Here is a 15,052-nt window from a genome sequence, read left to right as displayed (position 1 = left end):
TTCCTTCCACTTTCATGAGTCTGTGGATCTTGTGAGTGGAGGCACAGTTGCTAAAGTTAAATTTCTTAGCCGTTCGCACTCTCCTAATCAGTGAAGGTTGCTGACGTACTTGCAGTCCAATGTAGTATTGCTTCCTTCCCCTCCGCTCAGTTCCTCACTCCACAAAGCGCTCAGTCTTGGGATGGATTTGTTTATGCATCATTGACTCAGGCATTCAAGTCACATTTACATACAAAACTAACTAACTAACTCTCTCTCTCTCTCTCTCTTCTCTTCTCTTTTCTCTTTTTTCTCTTTTTTCTCTCTCCTCTCCTCTCTCTCTCTCTCTCTCTCTCTCTCTCTCAGCTTAGTTACAGTCTTCCAAACAGGTATTACATTGACACAGTTTCTCATCTCATGTTGTTCTCGTGAAGCTTCATGACAATTCTAGTTTTAGATCATTTTTTGTGCAATAGGAAATCATAGTTATTTCTTTATAAAATATATTGTAAATATGGACTTTATAAGACTAATATAAAATGTTAATCATCGATTTTAACGAAGTTGATGAAGCTGTGTGACAAAGCAGGTCATTAAATAATTTATACATATTTTTGTATTTATTGCCATTACTTAAGTTCAGTTACTTAGAGAATAAGTTGCTTATCAACTAAAGCTGAGCGACTTCACCCTCCCCATATTTAGGGATCTGTTATTGCGTTTAGGAAATAATTCACGAGGGTAAACAGAGCTACTATTACATTACTAATCTGATGTCTCTACATTCAATATAATTTTATCTTACAGTAAATCAACAAAATTCACACTACAACTACAGAACCCATGACAGTGGTGACACTCTGCTAGATGTGACAACAATTATATCAGTAACATCCTCTACAAAAATACCACCACTGTCTTACATACATTAGAAAACCTTTATGGTGGTGGTGATACTCTAGATACCGTCAGTAGCGTCCTAGTTTACAATAATACCACTACAGTCTTCCATACATTAATAAACCTATGGTGGTGGTCATACTCTACTAAATATGAGAACAATGATATCAGTACCTTGTTTACAATAATAGCACTACAGAATTCCAAACATTAGTGTATTGAAAGTATACCTCCATGAAAGCAGTGGTACTCTACTAGATGTGACCAAATTATGTATGTTACAGATATATAACACTGGATGCAAGAACCTTATGCCAATAGCTACCAAGTTTTCTACAATAATACCACTACGTACAGTCTTCCAAACATAGTGTAGTGAAAGTATACCTCCATGAAAGTGCTATTACTCTACAAGATGTGACAAAATTATGTGTGATATAGCTTACAAAAATATAGTACCATTATGTGAAAACCATTATGCCAGTAGCTACCTAGTTTTCTACAATAATACCACTACATACAGTCTTCCAAACATAGTGTAGTGAAAGTATACCTCCATGAAAGTGCTATTACTCTACAAGATGTGACAAAATTATGAGTGATATAATTACAAAAATATAGTGCCATTATGTGAAAACCATTATGCCAGTAGCTACCAAGTTTTCTACAATAATACCACTACATACATTCTTCCAGACATAGTGTATTGAAAGTATACCTCCATAAAAGTGCTGTTAATCTACTAGATGTGACAAAATTATGAGTGATATAGCTTACAAAAATATAGTGCCATTATGTGAAAACCATTATGCCAGTAGCTACCTAGTTTTCTACAATAATACCACTAAGTACAGTCTTCCAAACATAGTGTAGTGAAAGTATACCTCCATGAAAGTGCTGTTACTCTACTAGATGTGACAAAATTACGTTTGTCACAGAAATATAATACTATATGTCGAAACCATCATGCCAAAAGCTACAAAGTTTTCGACAGTAATACCACAACATACAGTCTTCCAAACATTGTGTATTGAAACTATACCTCATGAAAGTGCCACTACTCCACTAGGTATGATAAAACTATGCATGGCTTCATAGTTTCCTACAAAAAATATAATACTTTTTATTTTGTACCCGTCTGTCCACACTCCACGCCTCAAGGTCCAGACGGTGAGCGCTTGACACTACGTAGGGTCATATCCTCAAACATTTTGCCGCCCAAGTACACATATTTGGCAAGGCTTTCCTAAGAGTTTGGGGCATATCCCGGGGTAGTTTGATGACCCTGGTGGTATTTTGACCCTTCCTCTGTACCGTGAACCTAAGAAAACACTCACGAGGATGCAACTGATCTCCTTTTTGGCCTTTAAATATAGTTGGTGTGAGGGGCGGAGGTGTCTGACAATACCAACCTATAACTTCTCCTTGATCCTGTCCACCACCTCCCTCACGGCCGGCGCCACGGGGGACTCCTGCCACACTGCACTCACCCCCGCCCCGGCCAGGCCTTGGTGCAGAGGCAGTGAGCCGAGCAGGGGCACCCCATACTTCTCGGCCAGGTAAGCCCCTGCACCTCCTGGGAACACCTCACTCACCTCCTGAAAGGGTTGGGGAAAAAATATTAACGATGGAATTCATACTTTCGTGATGTTTTTTACGCTTTGGACAATGGTCGGTATTTATAGAAGATTCCAGCTTTCACATCAGCTATTTCTAAAGGTCAAAGAGAGGATCAATCGGGTTCTAATGAGTGTTTCTTTAGGTTCAAGGTACAGAAGAAGGGTCAAGCAACCACCAGGGTCATAAAACTACTCCCGGAAATGCCCACAACTCCTACAGAAGCCTTGTCAAATGTATGTAGTACTGGGGCAGCAAAATATTTAGTAATACAGCTTAATGTATTTACTCCTACGCATACAAATGGACAGGGATGTGGTTTGAAAAAGTTACAGGAGAGTGTGAGGCAGGGAAGGTTGTGGTGACGTTTTTTATATTTCGAACAATGCTTTTATCCCTACTACACATACAAATGGACAGAGATGAGGTTTGACAGCAGTGCAGGAGAGGGAGTGAGGCAGGGAAGGTTGCAATGATTTTTCTATACTTTGGACAACGTATTTATCCCAACACATACTAAAAGACAGAGATGAGGTTTGAAAGAGGTGCAGGAGGGAAGGTTGCAATGGTTCGGACATGTGAGAAGAGAGAGAGAGGGCGGAGTGCTGAGGATGGTGGAGGAAAGGGAAGTACCACGAGGGAGATCAACTGGAATGCCGAGGAGAACAAAGAGAGAGAGGAACAGTGCAACAAGACAGGGGTGAGGAATAGATCAGCTTAGGAAGGAGACAGGGGTGAGGAATAGGGCTTAAGAAAGGAGCCAGGGGTGAGGAATAGGGCTTAAGAGAGGAGACAGGGGTGAGGAATAGGGCTTAGGAAGAACACCCCGAGAAGGCTCCCCACCCTCCACTCACCGAGCAACAGGGACAGCAGAAGCCAGACATATTCTCAATGATGCCCAGGACTGGAATGTTCATCTTCTGGCAAAACCTGATCTCGCGGCTCACCACACCTGCAAGGAACACACTGAGATAACACACTCCTCCTCCTCCTCCTCCTTATCCTTCATTTTCTATATCTCCAGTTTTCACATATCATATTCTTTCCTTTTATTTCTTTCCTTCTTCACCTCCTGATATTCCTTCCTCTTCCTCCTCCTTATCCTTCCTCCTCCCCCTCCTCCTCCTCCTCCTCCTCCTTATCCTTCATTTTCTATATCTCCAGTTTTCACATATCATATTCCTTCCTTTCATTTCTTTCCTTCTTCACCTCCTGATATTCCTTCCTCTTCCTCTTCTTCCTCCTTATCCTTCCTCCTCCCCCTCCTCCTCCTCCTCCTTCTCCTTCTTTTTCAATATCTCCTTCAGTTTCCCACTCTTGATCTTATACTCTCTCCTCTCTGATGTTTTTTTATCCTTCTCGTGTTCTCCTGCACACACTATCTTATTTTTCCTGGCATTACACTACATGACAGCACATTATATTCATGCATAACACTTTCCACCTGACATAATACACACATAGTAATTCTGGCAGCATAAGGAGTCTGTGAGCAACTCCAACAATGACTTGACAACCACATGACAGCCTTCAAAGACCCACAGCCACACGACAGCCCCCAAAAGAACCACACAATGCACCTGCCGAGAGCCGCTGCGGGGACGTCATCACCACCGCACCGCTGGGCCGGGCCGTCGACAGCAGCCGGACGATTGTGAGGTGCTCGTCGCTGGTGCCTGGCGGGGTGTCCACTACCAGGGTGTCCAGGCGGCCCCACAACGTGTCCTGTAATTGGGGGAGGCATCCAGTAGAGTATTTTCCTTCTCTGTAAAGGTATGTATGTATGTAGTCTATGTATGTGGGGGTAAGGAATAGACTAGCTACTACTACTACTACTACTACTACTGCTACTACTACTGCTACTACTACTACTACTACTACTACTACTACTACTACTACTACTATTTCCTGGGGTTATGATGGACTGCTTTGTGATCCTAATGATATGGTTTTACATGACTTTTGCGTCTTGAATGGGAAAATCACCCACGAAAACCCGGTTAATCTTCTCTGAGGTCTTACGGAATAGTTGTAGTGGAAGTTCGATGCATTTAAGTATATGAATAAGAGTTGGCATGGTTCCCCGGGCTTACCTTGATCATGCGCCTGATGAGGGCTGTCTTGCGGGGGCCTTTCCACACCACTGCCTGTGTCGAGGAGCTCAGTAAAGACCCAACAGAAAGGGTTTTGATCTTGCCGAGAGGGGACCTGAGGGCATGACAAGGGTGAGGATTAGGGCTTAGGGAGGAGACAGGGGTGAGGAATAGGGCTTAGGAAGAAGACAGGGGTGAAGAACAGGAAAGTCCAAAATGCAGTAAAGAAAGAAAGTCCAACGATCATTTGAGAAAAGTCCATCAAACAGTCCAAAAAGTACAAAAAAAGTCCAATACCAAGTTCATCCATCAGTCCGGTGTGGCATAGAGTCTCGAGGTACTCACACGACAGGCTGCCAACCCCACTGCGAGTCAAGCACTGGCTGATCCTCCACCCCCAGGAGATGCGGACTGCTTGGGCCACACACGTCCACATCCAGGAGGCCCACGCGCTGGCCCTCCCCCGCCAATACCTGAGCCAGCAGCACCGCCATCGTGGATTTGCCTGGAGGAGAACGTAGTACGGGCGGTATTGCAAGACACTTTCGCTTCTCACATTATCCATTTCTAAAGGTCAAAGAGGAGGTCAACTGGGTTATAATGAGTGTTTCTACAGGTTCATGGTACAGAGAAAGGGTCACACTATCACCAGGGTCATAGGACTGTTCCTGGAAATGCCCACAACTCATACGAAAGCCCTGTCAAATTAGTGTTCTTGGGCGATGAAATGTCTTATAATACGACCCTAAATGTCACGGCGACCGCAAAGTTGGGGAGGGGAGGTGACCTGAACGTAGCAAATGTCACGGCGACCGCAAAGTTGGGGAGGGGAAGTGACCTGAACGTAGCAAATGTCACGGTGATCGCAAAGTTGGGGAGGGACGGTGACCTGAACGCAGTAAATGTGACGGCAATCGCAACGTTGGGGAGGGGAGGTGACCTGAACGTATAGTAAATGTGACACCAATCGCAAAGTTGGGGAAGGGAGGTGACCTGAACGTAGTAAATGTCACGGCGATCGCAAAGTTGGGGAGGGGAGGTGACCTGAACGTACAGTAAATGTCACGGCGATCGCAAAGTTGGGGAGGGGAGGTGACCTGAACGTAGAGTAAATGTGACAGCTATCGCAAAGTTGGGAAGGGGAGGTGACCTGAACGTACAGTAAATGTGACAGCTATCGCAAAGTTGGGGAGGGGAGGTGACCTGAACGTACAGTAAATGTGACAGCTATCGCAAAGTTGGGGAGGGGAGGTGACCTGAACGTACAGTAATGTGACAGCAATCGCAAAGTTGGGAAGGGGAGGTGACCTGAACGTACAGTAAATGTGACAGCTATCGCAAAGTTGGGGAGGGGAGGTGACCTGAACGTACAGTAATGTGACAGCAATCGCAAAGTTGGGGAGGGGAGGTGACCTGAACGTACAGTAAATGTGATAGCTTTCGCAAAATTGGGGAGGGGAGGTGAGCTGAACGTACAGTAAATGTGACAGCTATCGCAAAGTTGGGGAGGGGAGGTGAGCTGAACGTACAGTAAATGTGACAGCTATCGCAAAGTTGGGGAGGGGAGGTGATCTACAAGGTTGGTATTGCCAGACGCTTCCTCTGCTCATGGCACCTATTTCCAAAGGCCAAAAAGATCAATCGCGTTCTCATGACTTTTTTGTAGGTTCGTGGCACAGAAGGGTCAAACTACCACCAGGGTAATTAAACTACACCTAAAAATGCCCCCAAACTCCTACGAAACCCTTGTTAAATATGTGTGCTTGGGCGAGGGAATTAATGCTTCAGAATATGACCCCTGCCTGACTCCCAGTGCGTGGAGGGTTCGCCCGCCCTCCACTCGTCCTTTCCCTACTGCTACTGTACTGAGTGTACTCCTTCAAACCCCAGAAGATGGTGGCAGTGTCCATCGAAACGGTAAAAATACATCTTTTGTCCGCCATCATTTACGTCGAGGAGGATCGAGCTGGATGATTTGTGTATAGGTAGAGGAAGACACGTAATGAGAATGAAAGTCCACGGGGTAGAACGAGGGAATTAACAGAGAGAAGCTAATGAAGAGAGAATGGAACTGCACGGGGTAGAAGGAAGAAAGGGAGACCAAGGAAGACACGTAATGAGAATGGAAGTCCACGGGGTAGAACGAGGGAATTAACAGAGAGAAGCTAATGAAGAGAGACTGGAACTGCACGGGGTAGAAGGAAGAAAGGGAGACCAAGGAAGACACGTAATGAGAATGAAAGCCTTTTGATAGAAATGCTAAAAAGTCGAAGATTCTTGCACGGGGTAGAAAGAAGAAAGGGAGACCAAGGAAGACACGTAATGAGAATGAAAGCCTTTTGATAGAAATGCCAAAAAGTCGAAGAAGTACAAGTAGTATTAGCACCAGAACATGAAGAACGAGAATAACAAAAATAAGAACAATCCCATGAATAACAACAACTAGAAGAGAAAGAACAACATTAATAACACCATCACCACTACCACCAACAACAACAACAACCAAAAGTCAATCATTTAAGTCCTCACCTACTCCACCTTTTCCAGACAGCACCAGGATCTTGTGTTTGATGGCGCCCAGTCTGGTGGTGATGACATGCTGCTCGGGGTCCGTCTGGCTGCCTGCAACACACACACACACACACACACAAAGAAGAGGTTGAGTTCGATGTTGTCAGACGCTTCCATCCCTATTTCCAAAGGCTAAAGAGGAGACTAGTCGGGTTCTAATGAGTGTTCTCTTCGGTTCATGGTACAGAAGAAGGGTCACACTACCACCAGGGTCATAACACTACCCATGGAGATGCCCAAACCTCCCACGAAAGTTTAGTCAAATATGTGAGTGCTTGGATGCCGAAACGCTTAAAAATTATTAGTTCTCATTTTTCGCCTCTCACATCAACGATTTCCAGAGGCCAAAAAGGAGGTCAATCGGGTTCCAATGAATGTTCTCTTCGGTTCATGGTAGGCTAGTACCGAAGAAAGGTCGGACTACCACCAGGGTCATAAAACTATCCATGGAAATGCCCAAAACTCCGACGAAAGCCTAGTAAAATATGTGTAGCCATATTACTTGCATGGACCGACCATCAGGCCCCACCAGGAAGATGCCTACCAGCGCAACAGGCAACGACGTAAAAAAAAAAAAAAAAAAAAAAAGGGCGCCGAAATGTTTATGTATACCTCAGTTAACATAGGCAGTATAGGTATTAAATGTTAGTTTGAAAGCGTCTGTATTTCTGTTACTTGGCTCCTGGGACACATAAAAGGGGCTCAGTTAACAGTTGTATAGTAATTATTAGCTTAAGATAGTCGGTATTTCATGGGGTCGGTTGATACGTGGCTGTTGTTAGTTTGAAAGGGTGTGTGTTCGTAGGTTCAGAAGCAGTTTCGCGCGTTCGGTACCAACCTCGAGCACTCATTACCCCATGTGACTTGTCCCTTGTCCTCTCTCTCTCTCTCTCTCCGGGAAAATGAGGAAGGCTGTAGAAAATGAGAAAGAAGGGGAAAAGGAGTGGAAATAAAGAGAAAGGGAAGTGGAATAATGAGAGGAGAAAGCAGAAAAAAATAGTGGGAGGTAGAATAATGAGAGGATGCGGGAAAATAAAATGGGAAAAATGAAAGAAAAATGAAGAGAAGGAATAGATGAATGAGAGGAAGAAGAGGCAAAATGAGATAGAAAAAGGGGAGGAAGTTGATCAGATTTTCTTTTTTTAGATAATTTATAAACATTATTATTATTATTATTATTATTATTATTATTATTATTATTGTTATTATTATTATTATTATTATTATTATTATTATTATTATTATTATTATTATTATTATGATAAGCTACCAAAGCCTCCCTCCAGGGTGCAGATACAACAAGTTGAGCCACACAAAATACCAAAAGGTCCTGGAGAGAAGCAAAGGCAACGAATAGTTAGGAAACTGGGCAGTCACAGCCAAAATGAAGGAAAAATTATATTACTGTTTCAAAAAGACATTCACACGAGGCTCGAATGTAGAAATGTTTGCAGAAAGGACGATCTCATTGGGTAACTGATTCCATAAACTTGTCAACGACGGAAGAAAACATCGTAAGAATTGTGTCGTACAAAAATTCATAGGATTAATTAAAAGCAAGATCATTTTGATTAAGAGCAAACCTCGTGACCCGGGCAGGAGTAAAAGGATCAGGCAAAGCATTGTGTAAGGGATGCCGATTATTCTTTAAAAAAAAAAAAAAACTTTAAATAAAATGCTTAGAGCACCAACTTGACGCCGATGATCAAGATCAAGAACAAGTGCCGGAGAAATAAATTTAATTGAATTGATAGCTCTGTCAAGTAACTTTAAATGACAATTGGCAGCAGACATCCAAACAGGAGCACAATACTCAAAGTGGGGCAAAATGAATGCATAAAAAGATTTGATTACAGTTGAGTCACAAGCAAATATTTTGAAGCACTTACGAGGTAAGCCTGTCTTCTGTGCAATAGTGGAAGACATGAAACGGATGTGCTTCTCAAATGTCAGTTTAGAATCAAGAGTGACTCCCAACAAACGGATACTAGAAACATCCTTAATCTGTTCACCAAAAATATGCAAACAAGGATGAGGTGGATTCGAGGTACGGGATCTACTGATGGTAATGGCATGCGTTTTATTAGCATTAAGCTTCATGCCCCAAAGTTGACACCAAGTGGTGATCATTGCCAAGTCCCTATTCAGAGATGTAGCAACTTCACCTCTGTTGCTAGGAGAGTGAACAGAGGGGTATAGAGTTGTATCATCAGCTATGAAATAAGCTTGTTTTCGAGTTTAATGCCCAACTCAGAAATAAAAATGTTAAAAAATAAAGGTCCAAGGACACTGCCCTGAGGAACACCAGAAACAACAGGCAGAGAAGCAGAGCAGCACCATCAACAGCCACACACTGTAATCGATTAGTTAAAACTTCCTTAAAAATACTGAGAAGATTTCCACCAATACCAAGGAGTTGTAGTTTATAAATTAGAGCCCTATGATTCACAACATCAAAGGCAGAACTAAAATCAATAGCAACAACTCGAGACTCATGCCCACGATCCAAAGAAGACTGCAGGTCATGAGACAGAGTCAAGAGAGCGTCACATGTTCCCAAACCCTTACGGAATCCGAACTGAGAATCAGGTAACTGATTGAATTTATCACAGTATATAGAAAGCCATTTAGCCAAAAGGCTCTCAAAGATCTTAGAGAGGATAGGAGTAATAGAAATTGGGCGGTACTCAGTAGGAAAAGTTGAAGCTGAGGCTCCCTTCTGGATGGGGGTGATGTTGGCCTTGCGCCAACAAGAAGGAAAACTACCAAATTTCAGCAGTAACCAAAATACTACAGCAAGTTTTGGTGCTAAGAACGTAACAATCTTTTTAATGAATAGGGGAAAATAAAACATCTGGGTCCGTCCCACCATATATGTCAAGATCTAGAAGGTAGTACTTTTTCGATTCACTGGATCTAAATGCAACTGAACTAAGTTTTGGAAAGGGTAAACAAGTCAAAGATACGTAGGGAAGCCCACCATTTGTGTGGTTGAGTATTTCCTGCAAGAACCTCCTATATATGAGAATTATAAGCAGCTTCAGCTGCATTATAGATTTTCTAAGCATCAGCTTTAAGAGCAACATAATTATCCCATAGCAACTGGCATCGATTCTGTCTCCATATATGATAAGCAGCCTGCTTATCATCAGAGACCCGCTTACAGTCATCATTAACCCAGGCTTTATCTCTCATATGAGATCGATCTGATTATCTTAGATGGAACTTTTCTGCGTAATATATCTAACAGACAAGTATTAGGAGCAGAGACTGGGTCATTGGATCAAAAAATAGTATGCCACTGAATATTATCAATTCCAGAACAAACATTGTCCCAGTTGACTCGAGATTTAAGATAGACCTGACGGGAAATGGTGATACCAGGCACAGTGAAGTCTAAACAGATCTTACAGTGAATGGCATTATGGCTAGAAGTACTACCTATGGGAGCAAGGACAGAAGCCACTACAACACCAGGAATGTCAGTTAAAGCCAAATCCAGGCAGTTCCCAGAAATGTGTGTAGGTCCATGAATCAGCTGCTCACAACCAGACAGATTAGAGAAATTCAGAGCAGCAAGACCATTACTATTGGTTGGAGATACAGAACCCAATCATTTTTGGTGATGTCCATTCAAGTCTCCAACAAATATGAAGGATGCTTTGACATCATCTGACTGTATTGAAGCCATAGCAGTTAAGGCAATCATACAAGTCCTTATTAGCATCTGGGTTTCTGTATAGGCTGAAAATATAATGATTATTGTATTTGCTAGAGACTTTGATAAGCAGCATCTCATGGCAGTGACATACAAATTTAGTTAAGTGTTGCGCACTGTAACCAGATGTAATACACAAACCCATGCCGCGAGCACGAGGAAAGGAATCCAGTCTAACGAGAACAGGTTTATTAAAATTAGGAATAAGAAGTTTTGAAATATCTCGAAAGGAATCCAGTCTAACGAGAAGAGGTTTATTAAAATTAGGAATAAGAAGCTCTGAAATATCTCGAAGGGAATTCCGTCTAACGAGAACAGGTTTATTAAAATTAGGAATAAGAAGCTTTGAAATATCTCGAAAGGAATTCCGTCTAACGAGAACAGGTTTATTAAAATTAGGAATAAGAAGCTTTGAAATATCTCGAAAGGAATCCAGTCTAACGAGAACAGGTTTATTAAAATTAGGAATAAGAAGCTTTGAAATATCTCTAATGTTAGAAACAATTAAGAGCTTCTGGACAGGAAACAATGTCAAGGTTGAGAGCAAACAAACAAACATCTAACAGACGTAGACAAACAGACAAACAGACAACAATGAAAACAATATCGCCAGTCTTGCTTATTTACTAGATTATCAATTATCATATCATATCTCTAGCTACTACTACTACTACTACTACTACTACTACTACTGCAACAACAACAATGACGATCGAAGGAAAAGGAGAAGTTGAAGAAGAACAAGAAGAACGAGAACAAGGAAAGCAAGAAGAAGAAGAAGAAGATTATTATTTATTTAGTAAATTTATTACGCCCAAGAGCGACAGACCTAATGACATTTATGCAGAGATTTGTTACATATTCGTGTCTCGCAGGGCACGTTGGAAACAAAATAATAATAATAATAATAATAATAATAATAATAATAATAATAATAATAATAATAATAAGAAGAAGAAGAAGGGGAAGAAAAACAAGAAGAAGAAAAGGAAAAAGAAGAACCACTACCACTACTATTATTATTATTGGCAGTTTTCCTTCTAAAGACCATATTACCACATCGATCACAAGCTCTACTATAAAAAAAATAAAAAAATGTGCCCCTCTCCTCACCTTGGGACAGGCACAGCTCCTTCCCTGGACACGCCTGGCACACCTCGGCCCGACCTGCCTCACTCTGGGGGGGGGACGAGGACAGAATTCACCATCACGCACCATCTTAATTCATCAATAATCAATCAATCATCATCATCATTATCATCATTTCTACTCCATCTCCTGCTTCGGTAAATGTTCCTTTATCTCCATCTCCACTAGTAATAATAAATAAATAAATAAATAGGGTCAAAGAATTCGTTTAAAAAAAATCGATTTATTTGATTTAAATCGTTTTTTATTATATATATATTATATATATATATATATATATATATATATATATATATATATATATATATCTATATATATACAGAGAGAGAGAGAGAGAGAGAGAGAGAGAGAGAGAGAGAGAGATTTTAGCCTACTCTTGATATAACACTCATTTCAAATACAGTATATTTATTTTTTTTATTTAAATCATTATTTTTTTTACTGTGATTTAAATTGATTTAAATCACTTGAGTTAAATCAAAACAACCCTGGCTAAAAACGAACTCGATCATGCTTTTTTTTTTTGTAGACGGATGATTTTTCGATATTACTCTCTCTCTCTCTCTCTCTCTCTCTCTCTCTCTCTCTCTCTCTCTCTCTCTCTCTCTCTCTCAATTTTGTAAGTAGGCTACTGTTTGTGAATAAAAGTTTAAATCTAATCACACATTAATCTCTCTCTCTCTCTCTCTCTCTCTCTCTCTCTCTCTCTCTCTCTCTCTCTCTCTCTCTCTCTCTCTCTGCTATCACTATCAGCAGCATATGTCAAATATAATTGGTGGAGATTGAGAAGGGAGATCGCGGGCTGTCACACTATCATTTATACACACACACACACACACACACGTTTACACACCGAATCCCCGGGGCACTCCTCCACGAAGTCCTCAAGGTCACGAACTTTGGCGGCACTCATGACGAAGGAAGGCGGGCAAGACGGTGGCTTTGAACGACGTGGAGATCGTGGAAGGCGAAGGGGGGAAGGAGGCAGGGATTGAGGGAGGGAGGCAAACAACAGCTGTCAACCTTCAATGACCTCCCCGTCCCATTCGTCTATCAGCCACTTGAGCGAACCGTAACTTGATTATAAAAGGTTGCTATTCTCATTTAGACGCTTTGATCCGCCTTTCTCACATATCAACTACTTCCAAAGACCAAAAAGAGGATCAGTTGGGTTCCTCATGAGTGTTCTTTTAGGTTCAAGGTACAGAAGAAGGGTTAAACTACAACCAGGGTCACTAATCTACCCATGGGAATGCTCCAAACGCCTACGAAAGCCTTGTCAAATATATGTGAAGTTGGGGGGCTGAAATGTTGAAGAATATGTCAACTTCGTGGAATAACTGGGCCCTTTCTTATACAGACCATATGACCGCTACAGTGCTAATTAACACACCAACCCTCTAACGCTCCAAAAACACACATCTAACACAACGCAAGGTGGTCCAACATGCCTAAACATCTAGTACAGTCACTTCGGAGCACGGGAGATGAATGACTGCAAGATGCTGCACCCTGCCCGGAGATCAGTGGCAACTTCTTCAGAGCAATCGGCATCTCTCGCAAATAGGAGGGGGAGGGGGGGGGGTTGGGACGGGGAAGGGGGAGGGACCGACAGGAGAGGGAGATGGGAAGGGGAACGGGAGGATGCCGGCAAGTGAAGGGAGGGTGCCTGCAGGAAGAGGGGTAGGGATAGAATGAGGAAGGAAGAGGGAAGGGAGGAGCTGGTAGGGGATGGGTGTGGAAGGGAAGGAAAGGGTATAGGACTGATTGGGAAGAGGAAGGGGAAGGAAGGGGAGAGAGGAAGAGAACTCAAGGAGTGGAATTATTTAAGGGAGAAGAAACTGAAGGGGGGGAAAGGGAGAAGGGAGGGGGAAGGGACGCAAGAAGAATGGAAGAAGAGAGGGGAAGGGAGAGGAAAGGGAAGGGACTCGTAAGGGGAAGGGAAGGAATCTTGATCTTGAGCTTGATGTCACAGGTGGCTTGAGATTTCTCCCCAGCCAAAACTCTTTCACTGCTTCAATCATTCGTCCATTCGTCTCTCCACTCAGCCCCAGCAGCAGCACCATCCACTCCCTGCAGTCCTCCCATTCACTACACGTCCCATCTCATCACTCAGATACACTTGCATAATTTTCGTTCTCTCTGTCATACTTCTTACATTTCAGCATTCTGTACAGTCTCATCCACACCCCTGTCACACATCTGGCACACTTTACTACGGGACTCAGACCATCGATATATAGGCCTAGTTCTTTGCAATCACAACCAAACACTGCACTTTAGCTGGCACGGCAAAGAAGATCACCTCCCAGGCTTCCGTCATACCACACCTCACACTTTGGGGCCTCTTTCTCCCTGTCGAGAGTTTCCTTTCTTTCCATCTCATTCTTCCACTTGCTCAGTCCCTCATCTTTTACTGCCATATCTATCACATTCTTCCACTTTCTTACATTCCACTCAAATCCCTCTCCATTTCTGTTTGTTATTCTCCATTCAAACACATTCTGCCTATCTTCAAAGGGTCGATACACCCACCTACTTAGCGCAATATTCCTGTCTATCATTCGCCCATTTGCCATCTCTTATATTCCACAAGTATAGCTACCTTTCGTGCTAATTTTGCATCCTCCATTCGCTCCAGTCTCACTTTATATGTCAAGGTTGCCTTCACTAGTCTTTCCCTAAAATTGCTCCATCCCATGTCACCCCTATAAGAGCCACTACTGCTGCAAACCTTGGTGCATTCAGTGCCATTAATTCCTGCAACCCTATTCTACCCCACTTCCAGTTTCTCTATTTTACTGTCGTTCCATGTCACCACATCCATTCCATACAGGATGCTCGGGACAGCCACGTCACTCTTCCAAAGCTCAGCATGCGGGGAAGAAGGGAAGGGGAAAGGAGGTGTCGGCAGAGGGGAGAGAAGGGCAGAGAGAGGGAATTATATAAGGGACTCGATCGTAAGGGGAAGGGAAGGGAAGCTAGTGAAAGAATTAAGGGAGGGGGAAGGGAAGTGCCGGTAGAG

General features: G+C 42.6%; 1 protein-coding gene and 1 long non-coding RNA gene across 7 annotated transcripts; both read right to left on the bottom strand.

Annotated features, from left to right (window-relative positions):
- Positions 1-303: 303 nt before the first annotated feature.
- Positions 304-13,538, bottom strand: LOC126982663 (cytosolic Fe-S cluster assembly factor NUBP2 homolog). 6 transcript variants are annotated; one of them, XM_050834925.1, is made up of 9 exons: positions 12,881-13,532; positions 11,992-12,055; positions 7,119-7,211; positions 4,935-5,094; positions 4,590-4,704; positions 4,077-4,221; positions 3,351-3,448; positions 1,598-2,477; positions 304-1,432 (listed from the first exon to the last, which is right to left on the bottom strand). In XM_050834925.1, the coding sequence occupies exons 1-8, from the start codon at positions 12,938-12,940 to the stop codon at positions 2,292-2,294; spliced, it is 921 nt and encodes a 306-aa protein (XP_050690882.1). In that variant the 5' UTR covers positions 12,941-13,532; the 3' UTR covers positions 304-1,432; positions 1,598-2,291. The 6 variants fall into 6 exon arrangements, with proteins under 6 accessions (XP_050690882.1, XP_050690886.1, XP_050690884.1 ...); XM_050834929.1 differs by having other exon boundaries at positions 304-1,266; XM_050834927.1 differs by having other exon boundaries at positions 304-1,370; positions 1,702-2,477.
- On the bottom strand, positions 5,164-6,017 carry LOC126982665 (uncharacterized). Its single transcript, XR_007735287.1, has 3 exons — positions 5,898-6,017; positions 5,428-5,845; positions 5,164-5,376 (listed from the first exon to the last, which is right to left on the bottom strand). It is a non-coding gene; the product is annotated as an uncharacterized LOC126982665 (long non-coding RNA).
- Positions 13,539-15,052: the final 1,514 nt, after the last annotated feature.

The sequence above is a fragment of the Eriocheir sinensis genome, chromosome 51 (genome assembly GCF_024679095.1).
Source record: "Eriocheir sinensis breed Jianghai 21 chromosome 51, ASM2467909v1, whole genome shotgun sequence".
NCBI lineage: Eukaryota > Metazoa > Arthropoda > Malacostraca > Decapoda > Varunidae > Eriocheir > Eriocheir sinensis.
The sequence above is the reverse complement of the archived record's forward strand: the minus strand, read 5'-3'. Positions and strand labels throughout refer to the sequence as shown.

Bases quoted from the DNA above. Each gene is read 5' to 3' on its own strand.
- LOC126982663 (XM_050834925.1), bottom strand. From the start codon at position 12,940: ATGAGTGCCGCCAAAGTTCGTGACCTTGAGGACTTCGTGGAGGAGTGC. The intron at 5,095-7,118 runs GTGAGGACTTAA...GTTCTCCTCCAG, and splicing joins GTCTGGAAAAGGTGGAGTAG to GCAAATCCACGATGGCGGTG. The intron at 3,449-4,076 runs GTGCATTGTGTG...TGTTCCTTGCAG, and splicing joins CCCGCAGCGGCTCTCGGCAG to GTGTGGTGAGCCGCGAGATC.